The sequence below is a fragment of the Elgaria multicarinata genome, chromosome 5, assembly GCF_023053635.1.
Source record: "Elgaria multicarinata webbii isolate HBS135686 ecotype San Diego chromosome 5, rElgMul1.1.pri, whole genome shotgun sequence".
In the NCBI taxonomy this organism is placed as follows: domain Eukaryota; kingdom Metazoa; phylum Chordata; class Lepidosauria; order Squamata; family Anguidae; genus Elgaria; species Elgaria multicarinata.
In genome coordinates this window covers 114,263,109-114,281,571 of record NC_086175.1, presented here as the reverse complement: position 1 = coordinate 114,281,571, position 18,463 = coordinate 114,263,109, and the positions used below count along the sequence as shown (strand labels likewise).

At 41.4% G+C, this 18,463-nt stretch overlaps 1 protein-coding gene across 1 annotated transcript in view; it reads right to left on the bottom strand.

Moving 5' to 3' along the window:
• Positions 1 to 18,463, bottom strand: part of ARHGAP20 (Rho GTPase activating protein 20) — a 99,426-nt gene that overhangs the window by 42,868 nt on the left and 38,095 nt on the right. The window contains exon 3 of the mRNA XM_063127073.1: positions 3,426 to 3,596. Coding sequence (XP_062983143.1) covers positions 3,426 to 3,596 — 171 coding nt within the window. The remainder of the gene's footprint in view (positions 1 to 3,425; positions 3,597 to 18,463) is intronic.

Here is an 18,463-nt window from a genome sequence, read left to right as displayed (position 1 = left end):
GTTAATATCAGCACTTTGAATTGGGCCTGGACATGGACTTGTAGCCAGTGCAGATGGAAAAGTACTGACATAATATGATATTGTTGGCCAGCCCCCATTAACAATTTTGCTGCCCTGTTTTGGACCACCTGAAGTTTCTGGACCATTTTCAAAGGCAGCCCCACATAAAACGCATTGCAGTAATCCAGCCTATACAGTTGGTGCATCAGCCTAAACTAATTAAAGGTACTCCACGCTGTGCTTCGAATGTCCATTCTGGATCCAAGAGCACTCCTAGTTACAAACCTGATCCTTTAGTGGGAGTGAATTCCGCCCAGTACAGATTGAACATCACTTAGCCAGGTAGATGAACCACCCACTAACAGTACCTCTGTCTTGTCTGGATTGAGTCTCAGTTTGTTGGCCCTCATCCAGCCATTACCATGCCCAGGCACTGATTCAGCACAGCCACTGCCTCACCTGGATTTGATGAAAAGGATGAATAGTGCTGGGTGTCATATGCATATTGATGACAGCTCAACCCACACCTCTGGATAACCTCCCCCAGCAGCTTATGTAGATGTTGAACGGTATGGAGAATAGAATAGAGCCCTGTGGACCCCAACAGCACAGCTGCCAAGGCACACAGCAATAACCCCCAGCACCACCTTCTGGAATCAGCCATCCAAGTAGGATTGGAATCACCAGAGAGCAATGCCTCCATCTACCAGTTCAGGCAACCTATCTTGAAGTATAGGTGATAGTATTGAAGCTGCTGAGATATCCAAGAGGAATGCACTCCCCCCTCGCTCTCTTGGCAAAGGTCATCCCACAGGGCAACCAATGCAGTTTCTGTTGCAAAACCAGCCCTGAAGCCTGACTGAAATGGATCTAGATAATCAGTTTCATTCAAGAGTGCCTAGAGGTGTCCGGCAACCAGCCACTCAAGTACCTTGCGAAGGAAGGGATATCGGCTACTGGCCTATAGATGCTAACATCATCCAAGTCCAGGTTAGGTTTTTTTTTCAGGAGTGGCCTCATTATTGCCTCTTTTAAAGAGGCTGGCACCACCCCCTCTCTCAGGGAGGAATTTGCAACCTTCTGGACCCTATATAGGATCTATCATGCCTGTATAGTAACAATGACTTCCCATACAACGTATTGTAAGCATTACTAATAATGTCTAAGGAGGTCCTATGAATATTCTATTATCACTATCTTCCATTTGTCACCAGTAATCAGGGGCATATTACCTGTGAACAAGGAGGAACCATTCAGCTAGTGAACAACCACTGACAGGCCTACCCTCCATGACACAGGACTTGCCAGTGCTGCTTGCTCTCCACTGCCTTTAGACCCAACTACACATTAAATACATGTGTGTATAACAGAACACCAATGGCTGCTTTTTCTAGGGGAGGGGCAAGCAACCTGGTGCCCTGCAGGTGCTTTGCACTACAACTCCTACCAACCCAGTCAACATGACCAATGGTCAGGGATAATGGAAGTTGTAGTCTAAAACATCTGGAGAATGCCTAGTTGCCTAACTTTTTTCTAAAGAAAAGCAGCTTCAGGAAGGGAATTATTTGGTGCTGAGAAGCTACAGCTACATGGGCCAGATCCCCTTGGGTCTGGAAAAACAGCTATTAGATTTCTGTTGAAGTGGCTAGACCCTTGGAATGTCCTTGACAGAATAAAGAGTGATGTATGCAAATCATTCTATTTTTCCCCACCGTTGCTTTAGAGTGTTTTTCTTGTTTTGTTAAATGCATGATCGCATAAACTTGCAACATGAATGTCACACGTTTGTATTATTTTAATATAATACCCATGTGTCATGGGAGAAAACATCTAGGAGGTTGATAGGGAAGTGAAGCTACCTGGACGTTGTTAGTACTTCCATAACGGAGTCTAAAGAACACAAGACAGGAGAAGAAAATGTGGGTCAGATATATGGATGACCAAAGACAACCTGAGATACAGGCATAGCTTGGTTCCAATGAACCCTTCCTGCCAACGGAACAGCTTCTGCGATCAGAACTGGGAGCTAGTGATTTCCCCTCCCCACTACAGCCCCATGTAAACATTCAAAAGGTGCTCCAAAGGATTTGGGGACACTCTGGAGGAGATTCGTGGCAGGAGGGAGGTGGGCAAAGTTTCACTGTGCACGCGGAAGTCCACTTGCACGATGTTAGATTTTGCTCACTGAGATCCAGAACTAGAGTAGGAGGGAGCCAAGAAGTGTATAAACCAGCTCTACGTAGGGGTGATTTTAACTGGGGGCTCTACTGATACTATCTCAAGAACAAGTTCACAGAAAGGCAATGTTTCATAAGCACAGGCATACTGTTTTGCCTTCCTCATGTTCCTGCACAAAGAGAAAGTGTTTGGAAGATGCTCCTAAACAGAAGGTGATCGCACCAAGGAGTCTGGGTAGGCTGTTTGTGAGCAATCAGGCTTGATGCTAAGCTTGGATTATTCACTCGACCGTTCACAATTAAATCAAACTTACAAGCTGGAGCTCTCGCATGCCAGCCTCATGTAGCGCTAGTAGCTTCAGGCAAACCTGGAGGACTCTTTCACATGTGATTATGTGTGAAGGAGAAATTCAGAAGGAAAAGACCTGATATAATTTCCTCCTCTATCAGATAATGGGTGCAGTAGGTTGGATGTGTTGAATGCATATCTTGAACTTGTTGCCACACAAAAGACGGCTGGGGCAGCTAATACAAATAGGCCCTTTCTGTAGTTGTTGCAAGCAGGAATAGGCAACTTCAGGAGTCCCAGGGGCGATATGTCACTGCCTGGCTCATATCCATCCTGTTCTCCATGCCTCTTGCTTGCTTTCCTTCCCTCTGTCTCTCACACGGTCAAGATTTTAAACAGCAAGCTCCTTCGGGCAGAAGTCTTTCTTTTTCACCTGCGCTACCCTATAAAACACCATTAAATTTATAGCACAATACTGAAGTCTAGTCTAGTAACAACACAATACAATGAATAGCTATTAATTTCTGCTAACTAATCCATCATCAACCCAAGCTTTACATCTGGCCATGACTCTCTGCTCATATCAGGTGCCCTGTGGTAAAACTGAAAAAAGGCTAAGGGCTAATCTACACCAAGCAGGATATTGCCCTATGAAAGTGGTATATAAAAGGCAGGAGCCACACAAATGCTTTATAGCAGTACTGAAGTGCACTGACAGCTGTGGGGGCCCATTGACACATACCATATATACCGCTTGGTGTGGCTCCTACCTTTTATATACCAATTTCATACCGCTTTCCTACTGCAATATCCTGCTTGGTGTAGAATAGGCCTTAGTGCGAGTAGGTCATGTTGGAAGGATCCTCAACATCTCACCAACTCCATAATACGAAGTCAGATAAAAGATGTCAGCTGTCAGGATGTTTCACAAGAATAATTTTCTTCAGCACTGGACTTACTTGGGCTTTGCAACCACAAGGAGATCGTTAAAGAGGAAAAGGTGCCGTTCTTGAGTCTGCAGGCCAGTCTTCAGCTGTACATGCCCATCCAGAAGGAATGTTCTGTTGGGACCCAGGAAGGACTGCACCAGCGGGCATGACTCCGGACTGATTGGGGAGAAGCAGCCTTCCCTGCAGAAAAGAAAAAGAAGGTATTGCAAGTTAAGCTGAAGACAGATCTTTCAGAACATGGGGGGATCTTCGCTGTTTTGGTCTTACAAAGTAAATGATTCATTCACATGCACTCACCTAAATTCAATCCTTGAAAATGGTCACACCTGTCATCTATTTCTCACTGCTCTCCAGCTCAGCCTTACCATCAAAATTGACCAGATAGTAATTCTTAAGTTTCAGCCAAAATTTGATTTCGCTGTTGGTATCATAGATAACAGGGCCAGATCTTATCGTTGGGACAAGCCAGCTTTCCTTTACCTTCCCACCCGCCCACCCCGCCTTATCCCTTGCATCTGGCTATCTGCTCTTCCCCAGAACCCTCAAATCCTTCTTCATTGAACCCTGCTTGCCTGGAACAACAGCAGTGAAAACAGCTGGCCACCCCAAAGAACTTTGCAGGGTCATTGCCAGGGCGGAGAGGTTCACGCTGTGTCTGGATGCTTCCTGGCTTCCCTATCCCAGTGTTTGTTATGAACCTTGCTGAGTGCAGCTGGATTACTCAGAGGGGTCTAATAATATTGCTGACTTGGGAAACCCTGACAGCTGGTGCTGGAAGGACATGAACTTCAGCATGAGCATGACTCACTTTCACTGTCAGGCTGCAGTTATCTGTGGCCTTCTTGCAGGCCAATGAGAGTCCAGACATATCCTCTTTTTTCTCTGCTGGGTTGAGAACATAGTATTTTGTTCCTTAATTCTGATAAAGATGCTTTTAGTTTTACACTGGTGAAGCTGGCCGGGGAGTTAAGGAAAAGCCAAGATAAATAGCTAATTGTGGGGATCGATTATTAGTTAGCTCTAAGATTGCAAGCCGGCCTACAAAAGTCCTGTCTGAATGAGATCTGGCATTTTTAGGAGTTCCATAAAGTAGACAAGATCCTGCGCTCCATGCCCCCCTTCTCCTTGGTTTAAATCTTCAAAGTGGAGAATAAGGAGGCTGAAGTAAGCTGGAATCAACAGCCTGTCAAGATCTGAATGCTTAACCCCCTTCTAGCCCAGGATGGTTATCTAATTTTTTTAAAAAAAACACACACACACAAAGAGATTGTTGTTGCTGATGAGTAGAATTTGCCATTCTTTAGAGAAAACTAAAAGGCTTGCAAACAATCCATGCAATTAACAAGGATCTGTGGCTAAAACACCTTTCGTAACAACTTGAGACAACTTTTGAGTCTGGATTGTGTGAACAAGTTGAGTTGCCACATATTTCTTCTGGTCGGCCCCTGTGCCTTGAAAATCTGCATACCTCACACATTCAATAGTCATACTATAACAATTCTAGAAGGTGTTGTTGTTCATATTGTGTTCTGGGGAATACTGGGGTTCTTGAATGCTCAGCAAGGGGTCCTTCAAGTAAAAAGATCCATAGTAGCTTCCCTGAAGGACAGCTTGCCCATCACTAGTCACCTTCTCTTACAGTTGTTAGGGGATAGAAGGTGGGCTCTAGGTTGCAGTCTCGGTAGACAGGTCAACAAGGCAGGTCTATTAGGCCTGGGCAGTGCCCTGCACAATGTGAGTGTACAACCTTAGAAACTGCCCCAGAATTCTTTGCAACAGACTAAGGACGCTTGGTTGATGTTTAGGGATCCCTTGGGAGACAGAGGCCCCATTCAGAAATGACACTCTTGCATTAAATCAACACATGAGCAGGGCTCTGCTGACTAGCCCCACCACTAAGCGTTCACACATAGAGCATGAACATCAATAACGGAAAAGCGGTTGAGGCAAGTGTGACGGTTTTCCTGCTGTAGATTTTCATTCCATATCCGCAGATGCCAGGAGGTGGGGATAATAGGCACGGCCTTGTTCATATGCTGACTGAATGCGTGAGCCTTACTTCTGAACAGGGCTGAAGACAAACGACATATGGAAATGGAACCTTGAAGGTAGGGCATAATGAAAACTATATCTGTTGAATTTTTGCCAGGCATGCTGCTGTTAGAAAGGCACAGCAGACAAACCGGAGGAAGGAGGGGTAATAATCTTACAAGCAAGCCCAGGCAGAAAAGATGAACCCTTTTCTGAAAGCACTGAGATTTCATTTGCTTAGTATACACACATTTTTTAAAAAATGTAAAAATGCATCTATTATAAACTGCATTCCTATGTCTCTTGTTTTGTCAAGAGTCGTACCTTGAAACGCTCTGCCTTTTCTTCTTCTTCTTGGAATTAGGAAACAGTAAACTCTGGACTAGAGACTAACACCACTACAGTACTTTTATTTGTACTCATATGGCTTTTAATTGGTGCCAAAGTCCTCTTTCTCCTTGGCTCTGAGATGTATCCATAATTCCCTTCCATTCATAGTTAAGAAAAAGGGTGCGGATGTCACCATCCCAGTTATGTTGTTTGCAAAACACTTACTTTTTGACAGAGAAGATTATTCACCAAACTAGAATGAGGCTGTAATCCTCAAACCACTTATTCTGAAGTAGCCCCACTGACCTCTGTCCCTTTGAGAATTGGCAGCCTTGGTTATTACTACAGAAACAGGAAGTATCCTCAAATTACCTTTATTCCCCCTTCATTTTTTTTCTTTTTTAAAGAAGTACATGCACAAATAAAGCTTTCAATTTCTTGCATTTGGGTCATATCAGGGCACTCAACTCAGACTATTAAGAAAATGAGACTTCTTATGGAAACATATTCAAGAATCTTTGTCCTCTCCTTTTTTACTCAGCATATTAAGCATTTTTGGATGCATGTTGAATTTGGCCTGACAACTCTTTCCATATTAGAGATAAAAGCAATCAGAAAACATGGAACACTTAACGATTAAAATCTCACGTGCTAAATGGATGGTGTGATAATACCAGAACAACACATTCAAATTGGGAGGTGAGACACAACACTAGCAAAGTGTATTTGGGGTTAGGGACACCATTTTGCAAGTATCAGTAGTAAGAGGCCTCCAAATAATCAGGATTCACAAAGAATGGCTGCAACCTCAATGGATCCATTAAAATGGAGAAATGGGGGCCCAGATACCTCAGGCTAGCAATGAAGAGGTGAGCATTGGGTATATGTGTAGAACAGGAAAGGTTGACTGGTGGGAGATTCAGGGCAGATAAAAGGAAGTACTTCTTCCCACAGCACATAGTCAAACTATGGAATTTGCAACCACAAGACGGTCATCAATTCGGATGGCTTTAAAAAAGAGTTAGACAAATTCCTGGAGAAGAAGGCTATTTATTAATGGCTACTGGTCCTGATGGCTCTCTGCTACCTCCAGTATCATAGGCAGTATCCCTATCTACCACAGGTGCTGGGGTAAATGGACAGGAAGGTGCTGTTGCACTCATGTCCTGCTTGTGGGCTTCTCATGGGCATGTTGTTTGCCACTGTGTGAACAGAATGCTGGACTACGTGGACCCTTGGTCTGATTCAGTATAGCACTTTGTTTTTTACTAGAACACCAGCAATCGAAGCCTGATGCAAAATACACACTTGGAATTAAAGAATTCTGAGCCCAGGAATTTGTTTTGAGTACCAGAACTCAACTGAGTTCACAGTTCTTCCACACAGAAGTCCACTCCTGTTTACCCCAAGTTTTCTTAATTTCAGCACTATAATTTGGGGGGATTTTGTTGCTGCCATAGCTAAAGAGTTGGGAGTTAGAAATCCTTTAGAGACCTACTGTGAATCATCCAGAGATATACTAATAGTTCCAGATCTACCTTCTTCCATCCCCGGGCGTAATGGGAGAGGTTAAATGGCCTGAGAGCCTATAGAAGCTGGGAATATGCCAGGGTGGGTGAGAGGAAAGAAAAATAAAAAGGTTTCTAGACTGGAGCAGTATGAAATATCTAGCAAGTTTAGAAAAGAACATGTGCAATTTTTATTAATTTTTTTAAAAAATGGGAACCACTCTATTAAAACAGAAGCTTTCTGGAACAGGAAGTAAAAAAAAGTAACATCCATGGAGCTTCAAAAGTTTTAAACAAAAGATTGTATTATATAGTTTTATGATGAAGAAAAAAATGAAGTTCAAAGAGGTTTAATTCTTTTTTCAACTGTTTGTTTTTATTTTAAGTATAGAAATAATAATAAAATAGATAGATGAATACCTCCAACTAAGAAATCCATGAAAATGTTACTGGCAAGTAAACATAATACAATTTACTGCCCCAAATTCCTACAAAATAAATACATTGGGGAGTGGGAGTTAATAAACTTTCTCTCTTCCCCCATTTTAAGATCAACTTGTATGAATTTTAAAAAACACACAGAACATACTTGGTTTATTTATTTATTACATTTCTATACCGCCCAATAGCTGGTTAAAATATACTGCAAGTATATATAAACAGAATCTTGTTTACAAAGCCCTAAGATAAAAACTGGAAGTTTCTGTATAATTTATTTCAACCCCCTGACGTAGCAATTTTAATACACCCAAAATGGGAAAGGGGGAAGACTGAAGGTAAAAGCATCTATTTAAAGATTAAGACACTTACATCAAAATTATTACTGATTTGCCAGTATCACACGTCATTAAAAGCACTAGTTTGTGGAAAAATGGAAAGCACATTTGAGAAATTCATCTCCACAGATTATCAAGCTAATTCAACTCTGAATGACCTTTTCCTGAAATTTAAATAAGCCTGTAACTGCTTGATTATATTTTTAAATAGCAGCTGCCAACCTTGGAATTGAACCAAGGACCACCCTACCACTTGAAGGCTTGCCACAGCACCTGGACACTATCCAGAATCCAGGCACACAGTCTGGCTCCAAGGTCAGTGTGGCATTCAGCCAATAGAAAACCACTTACAGAAACCCAAAGGGCTAAGTTACTTTTACTGATCGTTTTGGTCCAACACAGGACTTCTCCCCAATTTCTGGAATTAGCCAACTTGGTTCCAAGAACCCAGCAATGAGTCAGACCTGGAAGATACATGGAGGCTGCACCATACAATGCATATCTATATCCAAGGTGGCCATGACCCATCCAAAAACGAAAGTGCAAAGCTTCATCTGCCTTCTTGAAATCTGTCTAGGTGAGATGAAGAATCCTAAAAGGACCTTGGGAAAGGCAAGCCCAGGTTTTCCATACAATGCAGCTTTGTGACACAATAGCCACTCTGCCTAAAACCATTCCCTTGCATTCTGTTGTGACATCCTGACCTCCGACTAGGATAGCAGATCCCTTACATTATCCTGAAAGAGCTTTCCAGCCCATGTGTAACGTGGGTGACTGGAAGCTTTGTGGCCAGGATTAAGAACCACCTAAATATTGAAGAGTCTGAGAGAGAACACCCAGGCTGTATCTAAAGTGAAAACAAACATTGTGGGTCTCACATCATTATGACATTATCTTTACAAGAAAATTAAAACAAGAACTGACCAGCAAGCAGTTTTTTCCCCTCCAGAGCTTTCATCCATGTTTCTAAATAAAGCCAGTATCTTTATTATGTGAGCACCAATATATTTATTTTCATTCAGAGCAGACCGTAAATACATTTTAATATCTGCTGCTAGATGGAACAGGTCCAAGAAAAGATAATGTCCCTTAGTAACCTAATAAAACAACTCACGTTGGGTGGAAACAGCAGCATCACGATCCACATCCATTGGAGAAAAAATGACTGAGTTCCTGTAACCAGGTTTTACAATCTACACAGCACAGAGGTCAAGTACAGCGAAGTAGTGGTGAAGGGCTTGTTAATAAGAGGAACAGGAACAAGACTGGACCAATTTGTCTGGGTTAACACTGCACCTTTAAAACAATGAAGGATGCTTGAGGGCTGACCTCATCATTACTCATTCTTTTTCCCTCCTCAAACTGTTACAGACTGGGAAGAGCAAAGCCAGGGATTTACCCAGGAGCACACAAAGACTCAGTGTCTGGTAAGGATGAGACCTACAGTGAGATCACCCATGTTTGCCAAGACCAAGCATTGATCATCAAGCTTTTGTAGAAAGATATGCAAGTCCAATCAGTCAATCAAATATAAAGCATGCTTATCTACTCTGATGGCTTCATCAAGGCATACATGTCAACCATGCAGAAGATCAACAACGTAGCTCAGGACACAAGCAAACAGGGACATTGTACACTGGCCCTTAATGGTGACATCAGCCTCTACATGCTGCGCCAGAGACAGAAGTGCATCTGAACACCACATAATAGAAAGGAGAAGAGGAGGAGACACAGCAACTAGTTGGGCAGCTGTATGATCATTCTAAATCAAACCAGGAAAGATAATCCTATGCACGAAGAAAGGTCTGAAAGAAAACAGTGTTTTTATTCATTGAAAAAGAGGAGGTTTTCTTCCCCGTGGGTAACCCAACCTACCTAAAACAGTTCAGGGACCCAGCCTCAGTAACATTATTGTTTTTATACCCACTGCTAAGAAGCAGGTGATAAAACAGTAACCCAATGCACAAGTAATCCCCAAAACTCCAATTAGTGGAAGAGTTAGGTTTGCACAGGTCAGTACAGGATTGCTCAGTTTAACAACCTGCTCTGAAGCAGCTAGCACAGCTCACTGCCAATTTTTAAGTCAACATGGTTTAGTTAAAGCCCTCTCAAAAGTAATGAGTCCTCCTGTGGCTTATGATTATTCGAACAGAGCAAGTAAACTCAGATGCCATAGAGCTGACAGTTCAGGCCATATGGCAGTCTGGCTTCTAGTCAATGGATAGGTTGGTAGCTGACAAAAGAGAACTTCCAGAAACCCAGCTCCATTCAAAAACTTTCTGGCAATGAAGCTGACTATTCTGTAGCTAGATGGAACCTCCATGTTTTCGGGCAGTTTACCAGCCCTGGAAATAAGCTCGCAAAAGTTACCAGCCCCACCTACCAAACTGGTTTGTGGTGCATTAATAATGGCAAATCAAAAGGGGGACTCACCACTGGTAGAGATGTAACATTTCTGGAAATTTTGAAGCTATGGGGGCGGAAATTGGGGGGTTTTCCCAGGGGGAAATGGATTTTTGGGGACAAATTGGGGGGAAAATGCAGTGTTAACACTTTTTACAGATTGAAAGTCACTTTGTTATTTTAGGAACATAAAATGTAATTATGTACAAATTGGTTTGGCATAAAATCACATTTGGTATATTAAAAGTACAGTGTATTCAAGCAATTATTACAAATGGAATTGAATTTTTTAAATTTTTACTTTTTTGTAACAAATGCTCATCTCAAAAGTTTATGGAAAGTTGAGACAAGCCACTTGCTTTGCAGACTAAGCTCAACTTTACACAAACTGCTGGCTCTACTTTGCAAGAGCTCCATGCAAATAACCCAAACAGAGTGTTTCATTCTTTGGAAATACCAACTGGGTAAAAAAAAATCATTTTTATCTTTAGCCTGTGAAATTAAAGGGGAACAGCAGGTATATTGCACAGTTAAAAGCTCTAGCAATCTAAAGAATCAAAAAAATAATATTTCTACAGGGGGAATCATTTGTTGCTACCAGATTTTTTTCTCAAACCTCCTGTGCCAGTAGAATACAAAATATACTGGTTCAAGAAAAATAACATTTCTATCTATAGAAAGCGTATTTCTTCCCCATTTTCTTTTTGACTGGTGAAAATGTTGGCCTTGGAGGAGAAAGGAAGAGGAAATAGGAAGGAGGAAAGAAAAAAGCAGTCAATACAATTATTACTATTATTATTATTATTATTATTATTAATATCTAGATTTACACTGGATATATCAAACTATCAAACATTTAGAATGAATTGGGTGGTCAGTTTGCTGTGTTTAATATATTTCTATTTCCTCAAAATGATATAACGTTGTATTTTAATATTGGTGGTGGTGGTGGTGGGGGAAGTTGGCAGGAAATGGAAGAGATTATTAGGTTTTTTTGACAACTGCAGTCCATTATCCGAAGATGTGAAACTCAAATAATCAATCATCACTGCACTGAGTCATCATGAATAATTGCTCTTATCTACCCAGGCAATTACCCAACAAAGGGAGATAATAATATCCTGAGTTGGCCTTCCCCAACCAGGAGATGGGGAATAGGAGGGTTGGACACATTCTAGGAGATCACAAGGAAAATACTGACTTTTCCCAGCGCAACCACTTGATTCAAGGCAACTTCCAATCCATAATCCTTAAATGACACCCACCATGGCAGCAAACTAAAAGAGAATGAAAGGTGTCTGGCTTCTATCTCTGGTAGCGCACATGGGCTATCAGAGATTTTGTGTTTTATGTCTGGAGCTTTGAAACTCCCTCTTCTGGTGGTTGATACTGCTTAAGCTGAACATGTTAATTTAACCATCGGACACACTTTAAGAGCTGAACCTGTACCTTCTGACGAGTCATGCACTCAGGCAAGTGCATGAACTGGGTAGTTGAACATTTGCATCGTACACTTTTCTCAAGTAATACTAATAGAAATCCTTATAAAAGCTGAAGGCAGTGTAAGCTATGGAGCTATGTCACATGCTGGTGGGTGGGGTTGAGGGGTGAAATCATGAACTTGGGATCAGGACTGGAAGATAATTCTTAATAAACCTGATCTAGTTGTTTCTGTTCACCACAATGTGGCAAAACCATTGGTTCTTCAGGGTTAAATTAAATAAAAATAACCATTTAAATATTTATTTATTTATTTATTTATTACATTTCTATACCGCCCAATAGCCGGAGCTCTCTGGGCGGTTCACAAAAATATCAATGTAGTTACAACCTTTTGGGATCTGTGGGTACATTTGGAAATTTGAGACCATGCTATGGGCACCACCACCAAATGCCTAATCAGTGGATCATTGCTTTGGCATCTACATGTCACATCTATGGATTGTCTCTCCTGTAGTATCCCCTGGAAATACTGATATAAAAGAACCACTTTTAAAGTGGTAATAGCCGAGAAAAAGAAGGATTTTCCACCACTAGATGGCACTGTCTCAAAAGAAGTGAAGGGAGGGGAAGGATTCAATTCAAAGCACATGGCCACCCCTCTTCACCCATGTAATGCAGCCTGTAATAGTTGTGCCAAAGAAAGAGGAAACAAAAGCCCCAGGTAAGCAACACAATTTTCCTTAGTGTAGAAACGCTCAATGATACAGGAGCCCAACATGAGCTAATCTATATCATCCTAACCCTGTCGAAACAGAATCCACTGGATTTTTCATGCTATCTGGGTTAAAATTGAACTACAGAGCTCCGATGATACTAATGTACAACTCATTCTACCTATATTCCACTGCTCTAGTTCTCTTTCTATTCAATATGTATCTAACCACGTTTTTATACTGCACACTGAAAGGATGAGTGCGTCACTGCTCTCTTTTGGTAGTCATTATCCCAAGATGGCAAAGCTAGGTCAAGTTCATTTCGAAAAAGGAGATTATTCTGGTGAGCAGATGGCAGCCTCCACTCTGTTATTTCACAGCCTAATTTTCAGATTCTCCGAACAATTCCTCTGAGAAGAAACCTTTTGAACACTATTAATTCAAGCCTTGTTTGAAGAAATGTGACTTACACATGTAACTAAGTGGATCTTAGCAACCAAACTGATTTCTCATTATTAGCAGACTTCAAAGTGCTCATAATTAGCCAATGCAGCTTGCATTCATAATGAACACATCCCCAAACTGGAGAGCCGCCCTCAGATCACAGGGGCTGTAGAACATAGCAAAAATAAATATATGCACCACACCTATTTATAGAGCACTTGAAGAAGTTATCATCCCTGCAAGAACAATAAATCAGATTTGACCATAGATATTTCATTTCAGCCAACATCTTACAACTTCTACACACACATCCATGTTTTCTTTCTCACTAGATCTCTTTAGCTCTACTTGAGGCATCGCATGGCTGCAATTAGCTGGTGGAGGCCAAATTTAAATATAGAGGTTCTATACAAGCACTTCATATAGCACTATATTATATAACAAAGCCCTTTCCCCATAGCCAAGATCCTCTTATAACATTTACTGACAAACAAATCTATTCAGGGATGGTTTGCAACAACTTTATTAAAATTAGGTTCAGCCAATTTTAGGACTACTTGATGAGCAATGGTGGGCAGTTAACCTATTACAGCCTTCGCCAACATGTTGCCCCCCCCAGATGTTATGGGCAGGAATTCTAGGAGTTGTAGCGCAAAGCATCTGGAGAGCATCAGGTTGGGGAAGATTGGCCTATTAACTTCCCTTAAATAGCATCTCTCTCAATTGCCCCAATAGCAGTTTCTGATTTCTACACATTTTTAAAAATAATAATAATTGAAATAGCACTATTTCAGTATTTAGAAGAAAATAATGAAAGGAAACTTGGAATTAATGCCTCCTTGCACAGAACTATGTTCTTCCTCAGAACAGTGCCACATTAGAAGTTTCAATTGCGCTCTGCCTGTCTACACTAGACACATATCAGGTGGGGGGAGATCAAGGAAGGCAACATAGAAAAACAGAAATACTATAGACTGACAACAATGCCCTCTGGATGATCCATAAAAAAAGGTGAGAGAATGTAATGGGAATTCCAAGAAAAGGGCTAGCGTGGAAACAACGTATAATTGCAGCCAGGAAGAATTCATGCTTTGTGTGCAAGCTTCCCCAAAGCATCTGGTTGGCAATTTTTCGTAACTGGATGCAGGATTAGATGGATCCTTAGTCTGAACCAGCAAGAGTCTGCTTACATAATGTCTTTCCCTCAGCTCCCAAATGGCAGACCACTTGAAGGATAGTTGCTGCTTGTTTTGCCTGGCCTCACAACCTGAAGAATTTGCTTGAATCATAGGACTCTGTATTTCTACTGGCACTTTGGTTGGTATTAAACCGCCCAGAGACCTTCGGCTATGGGGCGGTAAATAAATTAAATAAATAAATAAATATATCTTGTTCATACGTGCTCTCTTTTTGTTACCCATTGTTGCTTAGCTTAGTTAAAATATTTCTAGGACAACTTTAAGGACAAATGCTCATATAGAGCGCCATCAGACGAGTGTTTTATCACACGCTCGTTACTGCCCACTCAAGGCTTTTTGCATGTCCTTTAGATGATGACATCTGCCTCCCACGTGTCTCCCGCTCCTTCTGGCCTTCATTCCGTCACAAAATAGACCCAGTAAATTCTTTTTTTAAAAAAAAAAACCCACAAAATATGTGCAGGAAAAGTGGCGCAATAAAAATGCCCACTCAATGGCCACATGGTCATTGTTTACTTCCTCTTTCTTCCCCAGTGTGAAGAAAGAGGAAGTATCGTGGGACAGAAGCGGGGATTAAAGCGACAGTAAGGAAACGCGATTTCCCCCCGTCTAATGATGCTCATAATAATAAAGCAGCAAAAATAAAATCAATACACACTAGCAATAACAAACATCTAGCCCAGACAGTACTAAAATCTGAAATGCAATTTCAGTTCAAATCCAAGAACTGAATCCAAATCCATTAAGACATAATCAAGAGAAGCTCAATGAAGACATATGGGTCTTGAGGGCTTTCCTAAAGGCCCTGCAAAGAAAAAATCATGGCAGAACTGCATGGGATTTCCCGCACGAGTGCTAGCCTGACACAGTCCCTATAGAATCTAGAATTGTCTACAGAAAGCCTGGGGGTACCCAAACCAGCAAGGGAATCCTGTCCCTTATCTTTGACCAGAAATTAGAGATTGGAAATAAGGAAGGAATTTCCTTCCTAGCATTAGTTCAGGAAACCCCATGCAGTGCTGCCACAATTTTTTGAGCAGCAACAGATCCAGGGCGCCTGGCAAGCCTTCAGGCTTGGCTTAGTGGGCCGCGAATGGCCTGCTATAAATAAAGGCTACCCACCTCATTGCCCTTTTATTCAAGTTTGTTGCCATACAAGAAACCATGGTGGACACATCTGGGAAAGGTCGGCCACTCTCCCATTGTCCAATGAGGCTGGGGTGACGCAAGCCAGGTTGGCATGCTCTTCAACTATTAGGCAGGAGATGGCACATCCTTTCCCACTATAGCCCAAATTACATGCAGGATAAGTGTAAGGTACTGGAGGCTCCAGCTCTACTCAGGTTAATAGGGCGCTGCAGATTATCTGGGATGCAAAGGCACAGAATGGCTTTAAGAATGAGGCATTAATCCCATTGTGGGAACATCACTTAACAATTATAGGAGGTGTCTCACAGTAGGCCTGCAACTACTACAAACATTTATAGAGTACTGTTTGCTAAGCATGTCAAAGAATTAAGTGATAAGATTCCACAGGTTGAACCATAATCCTGTCACAATGTGAGAGATGACAGGGACTGAAACAAGGGTAGTTGAGATAGGTAAGGGGGGTGGGTGAGTCAGATGGCTCTTAAAAGGTTAACACAGGTCAGGAGACCAAAGAAGTCACCCTTGAGAAGGGACTTAAAAAGAAGGGGAATGAGTCCACATGCTGAGGAACAGAGAGGGAGGAAGCCTAAATATAGGAAGCAGCATATGGAGACAGAAGTAGAAGGAGGAAAAAATGAGGAAGCTTTAGATAACACACACTCTTTGTTCCTGACTAAGTCCTCTCTAAAGGTATCACTCTAGAACAGCAGGGTATCTCTAGTCAAGCTTCTTCCATATGAATGGAAGATGATCCCAGCAATACCAGATGGGAAGGCTCTGTTCTAGGGTTGAGCCACTTCATGGGAAGGGACTTTGGTTAACTCATGCAGCCTCCATTGTGGTGATGCTCATCCTTGGGCAAGTCTCCCTAAGGAAGCTCATGGTAACCCATTTCTTTATGCCTTTCTCTGTTAGGATAAGGCTTCCTCATTCTCAACAGTCTTTTACATTGTGGCCTATGGCTGCTCAGGATTGTTTTATTAGTGCTCTAGTTATATTCATTGCAGATTTATATTTTAATATTTTTAAGAAGTTAGTCTCCTTTTGTAAGAACAACACGTCTGCTCAATCCAATATGTGTCTGCTCAGAATAAGTCACACTGAGTTCAATGGAGCTTATCTGTGGGTAAGTGGGAATCCGATTGCAGTCTAAGACATTTTAAAAATAGAAGATTTTTTGCTTTGTTTTGATTCTCTTCTTTAAGAATTTGGGATAAATAAGGAAGAGCAACCTTCCAGATTTCCAATGAGGTTGTAATATTATACTATTAACAGAAAGTACATGGATAAAGAAAAGCAATCAAACTTCCTCTCTCAGAACGATATCCAATCTACTTTTGAAATTTTTACCAGCAACTGGATCCCTTGAGCACTTATGACAGGCTCATTCCAAGAATGGGGCCCTTTAGTTTAACAATGAAAAATATTTTAAGAGTTCAAGCACTTTGTGATGAAAACACTTCTGAATTCAGAAAAAAAGAATCAAATGGGATATATTTTGTGAATATACTATACTACCACCAAACTACAAGTTACATTATTGATGCTTTTTAAAAAGGTGTGCTTAAACTGGCCAGTTTGATGTTGAAGAAAAATAGCTGGGGGGTCCTGATCCGGAATACGCTTCTGATCTAGATTACGGTCCCCTCTCTCCTGCTGGGGAATGCTGGGAGTTGTAGGACTTTTTTTGGCTAAACATGCATAACATTGCACTCTTAAATTGCTGTTTATTGCAAACAGCACCTTCGGGGTTAAACTGTGGGAGTGGGGGGATTTTTACAGGAAAATGGTACAGGATCCAGATCTGCAGCTGCTTTTTCTTCAAAATAAAAGCAACCAGTTTACACACACTTTTAAGACAAGTGTGAATAAATTAACATGTAGTTTGGCCTCAGCCAGGAATCAGGATGCTCCCTGTCAAATATTACCTCTGCCATCAACTCACTAAATGGCATTTGGCAAATCCGTCTATCTCAGCTCAACCCACCCACCCCAAATGTGCAAGATAACATACATGCTGCACTCTGAACCCTCGAAAACATTATACAGAGGCTAAGGAATACCACTCCCTAAAGCATTCATCTGCTATATTTGGGAGGGGTGGGGGTTGAAATTTTATAATCAACATTATTTCATTGGTGTTACAACTGAACAGGGGCAGTCAGTCAGCACAGCTAATGGTGGGGGTTATGGGAGTTGTAGTCCAAAGCATTTAAAGGGAGCGCTAAATGCTTTGGACTGCAGAAGGTACAAATTCCAGTGATACAAAAACAACTAGTTATCCACATGAACGGGGAGGGGAAAATCTGAATCTGGAATCCAAACAAAACAATATAACAGCAGCATCTGGAAAAGGCTACATCCACACAGACGACTGGAAATCAGAGTTTATTAGCAAACACCTCGCAAAAATAGCTCAATAAAATCAGTTTGTCAAATGGTGACTGACTGTTCTCCAAGTGCAAGCTCTACTGCCAATTCAGGTCCCAGCAATATAAGCTTCCTTGAAGCAGCAGCTCTGAAAGATTTTTCTTCTCAGAAACACAACAGATTTCTTGGGGAGGGGGGCACCAAATTTGTATCTCGCTGCTGCTATAAACTCAGAGAACAGATATCAAAAAGCTATTTCCTCTATTTCTTTCTATGTGTCCCACTAAAACACACTCCCACTTGCAACAGCTAAACTCATGCCTTCCAATTGCCTTTGTTCTGAATGTAACTGCCCAATCATTTCCCACGCTGCGTAAGAGAATTAACAGCTTTAACTTCCAACGAAGTCTGGAACATACTTCATATTTCAAAATTCAGTTATGAGTACAAATCGCAGAACATGCTTTGACCGCTGTCTTCTTCACCAGCTGTATTAGAAAGTTACAAAGTGTCCCCCGCAAAAAGTGATTTCTAACTCTGAGAATTGGTGGAATATGTAAACTATTCAACTAAGTTTGATACACATTTCCTAACATAGTATGATTTTCTGTATTCCGTGGAGATCCAAACATTTACCGTCCCACAGCACATCTCCCACTATTTTTATTGACACAAATTTTA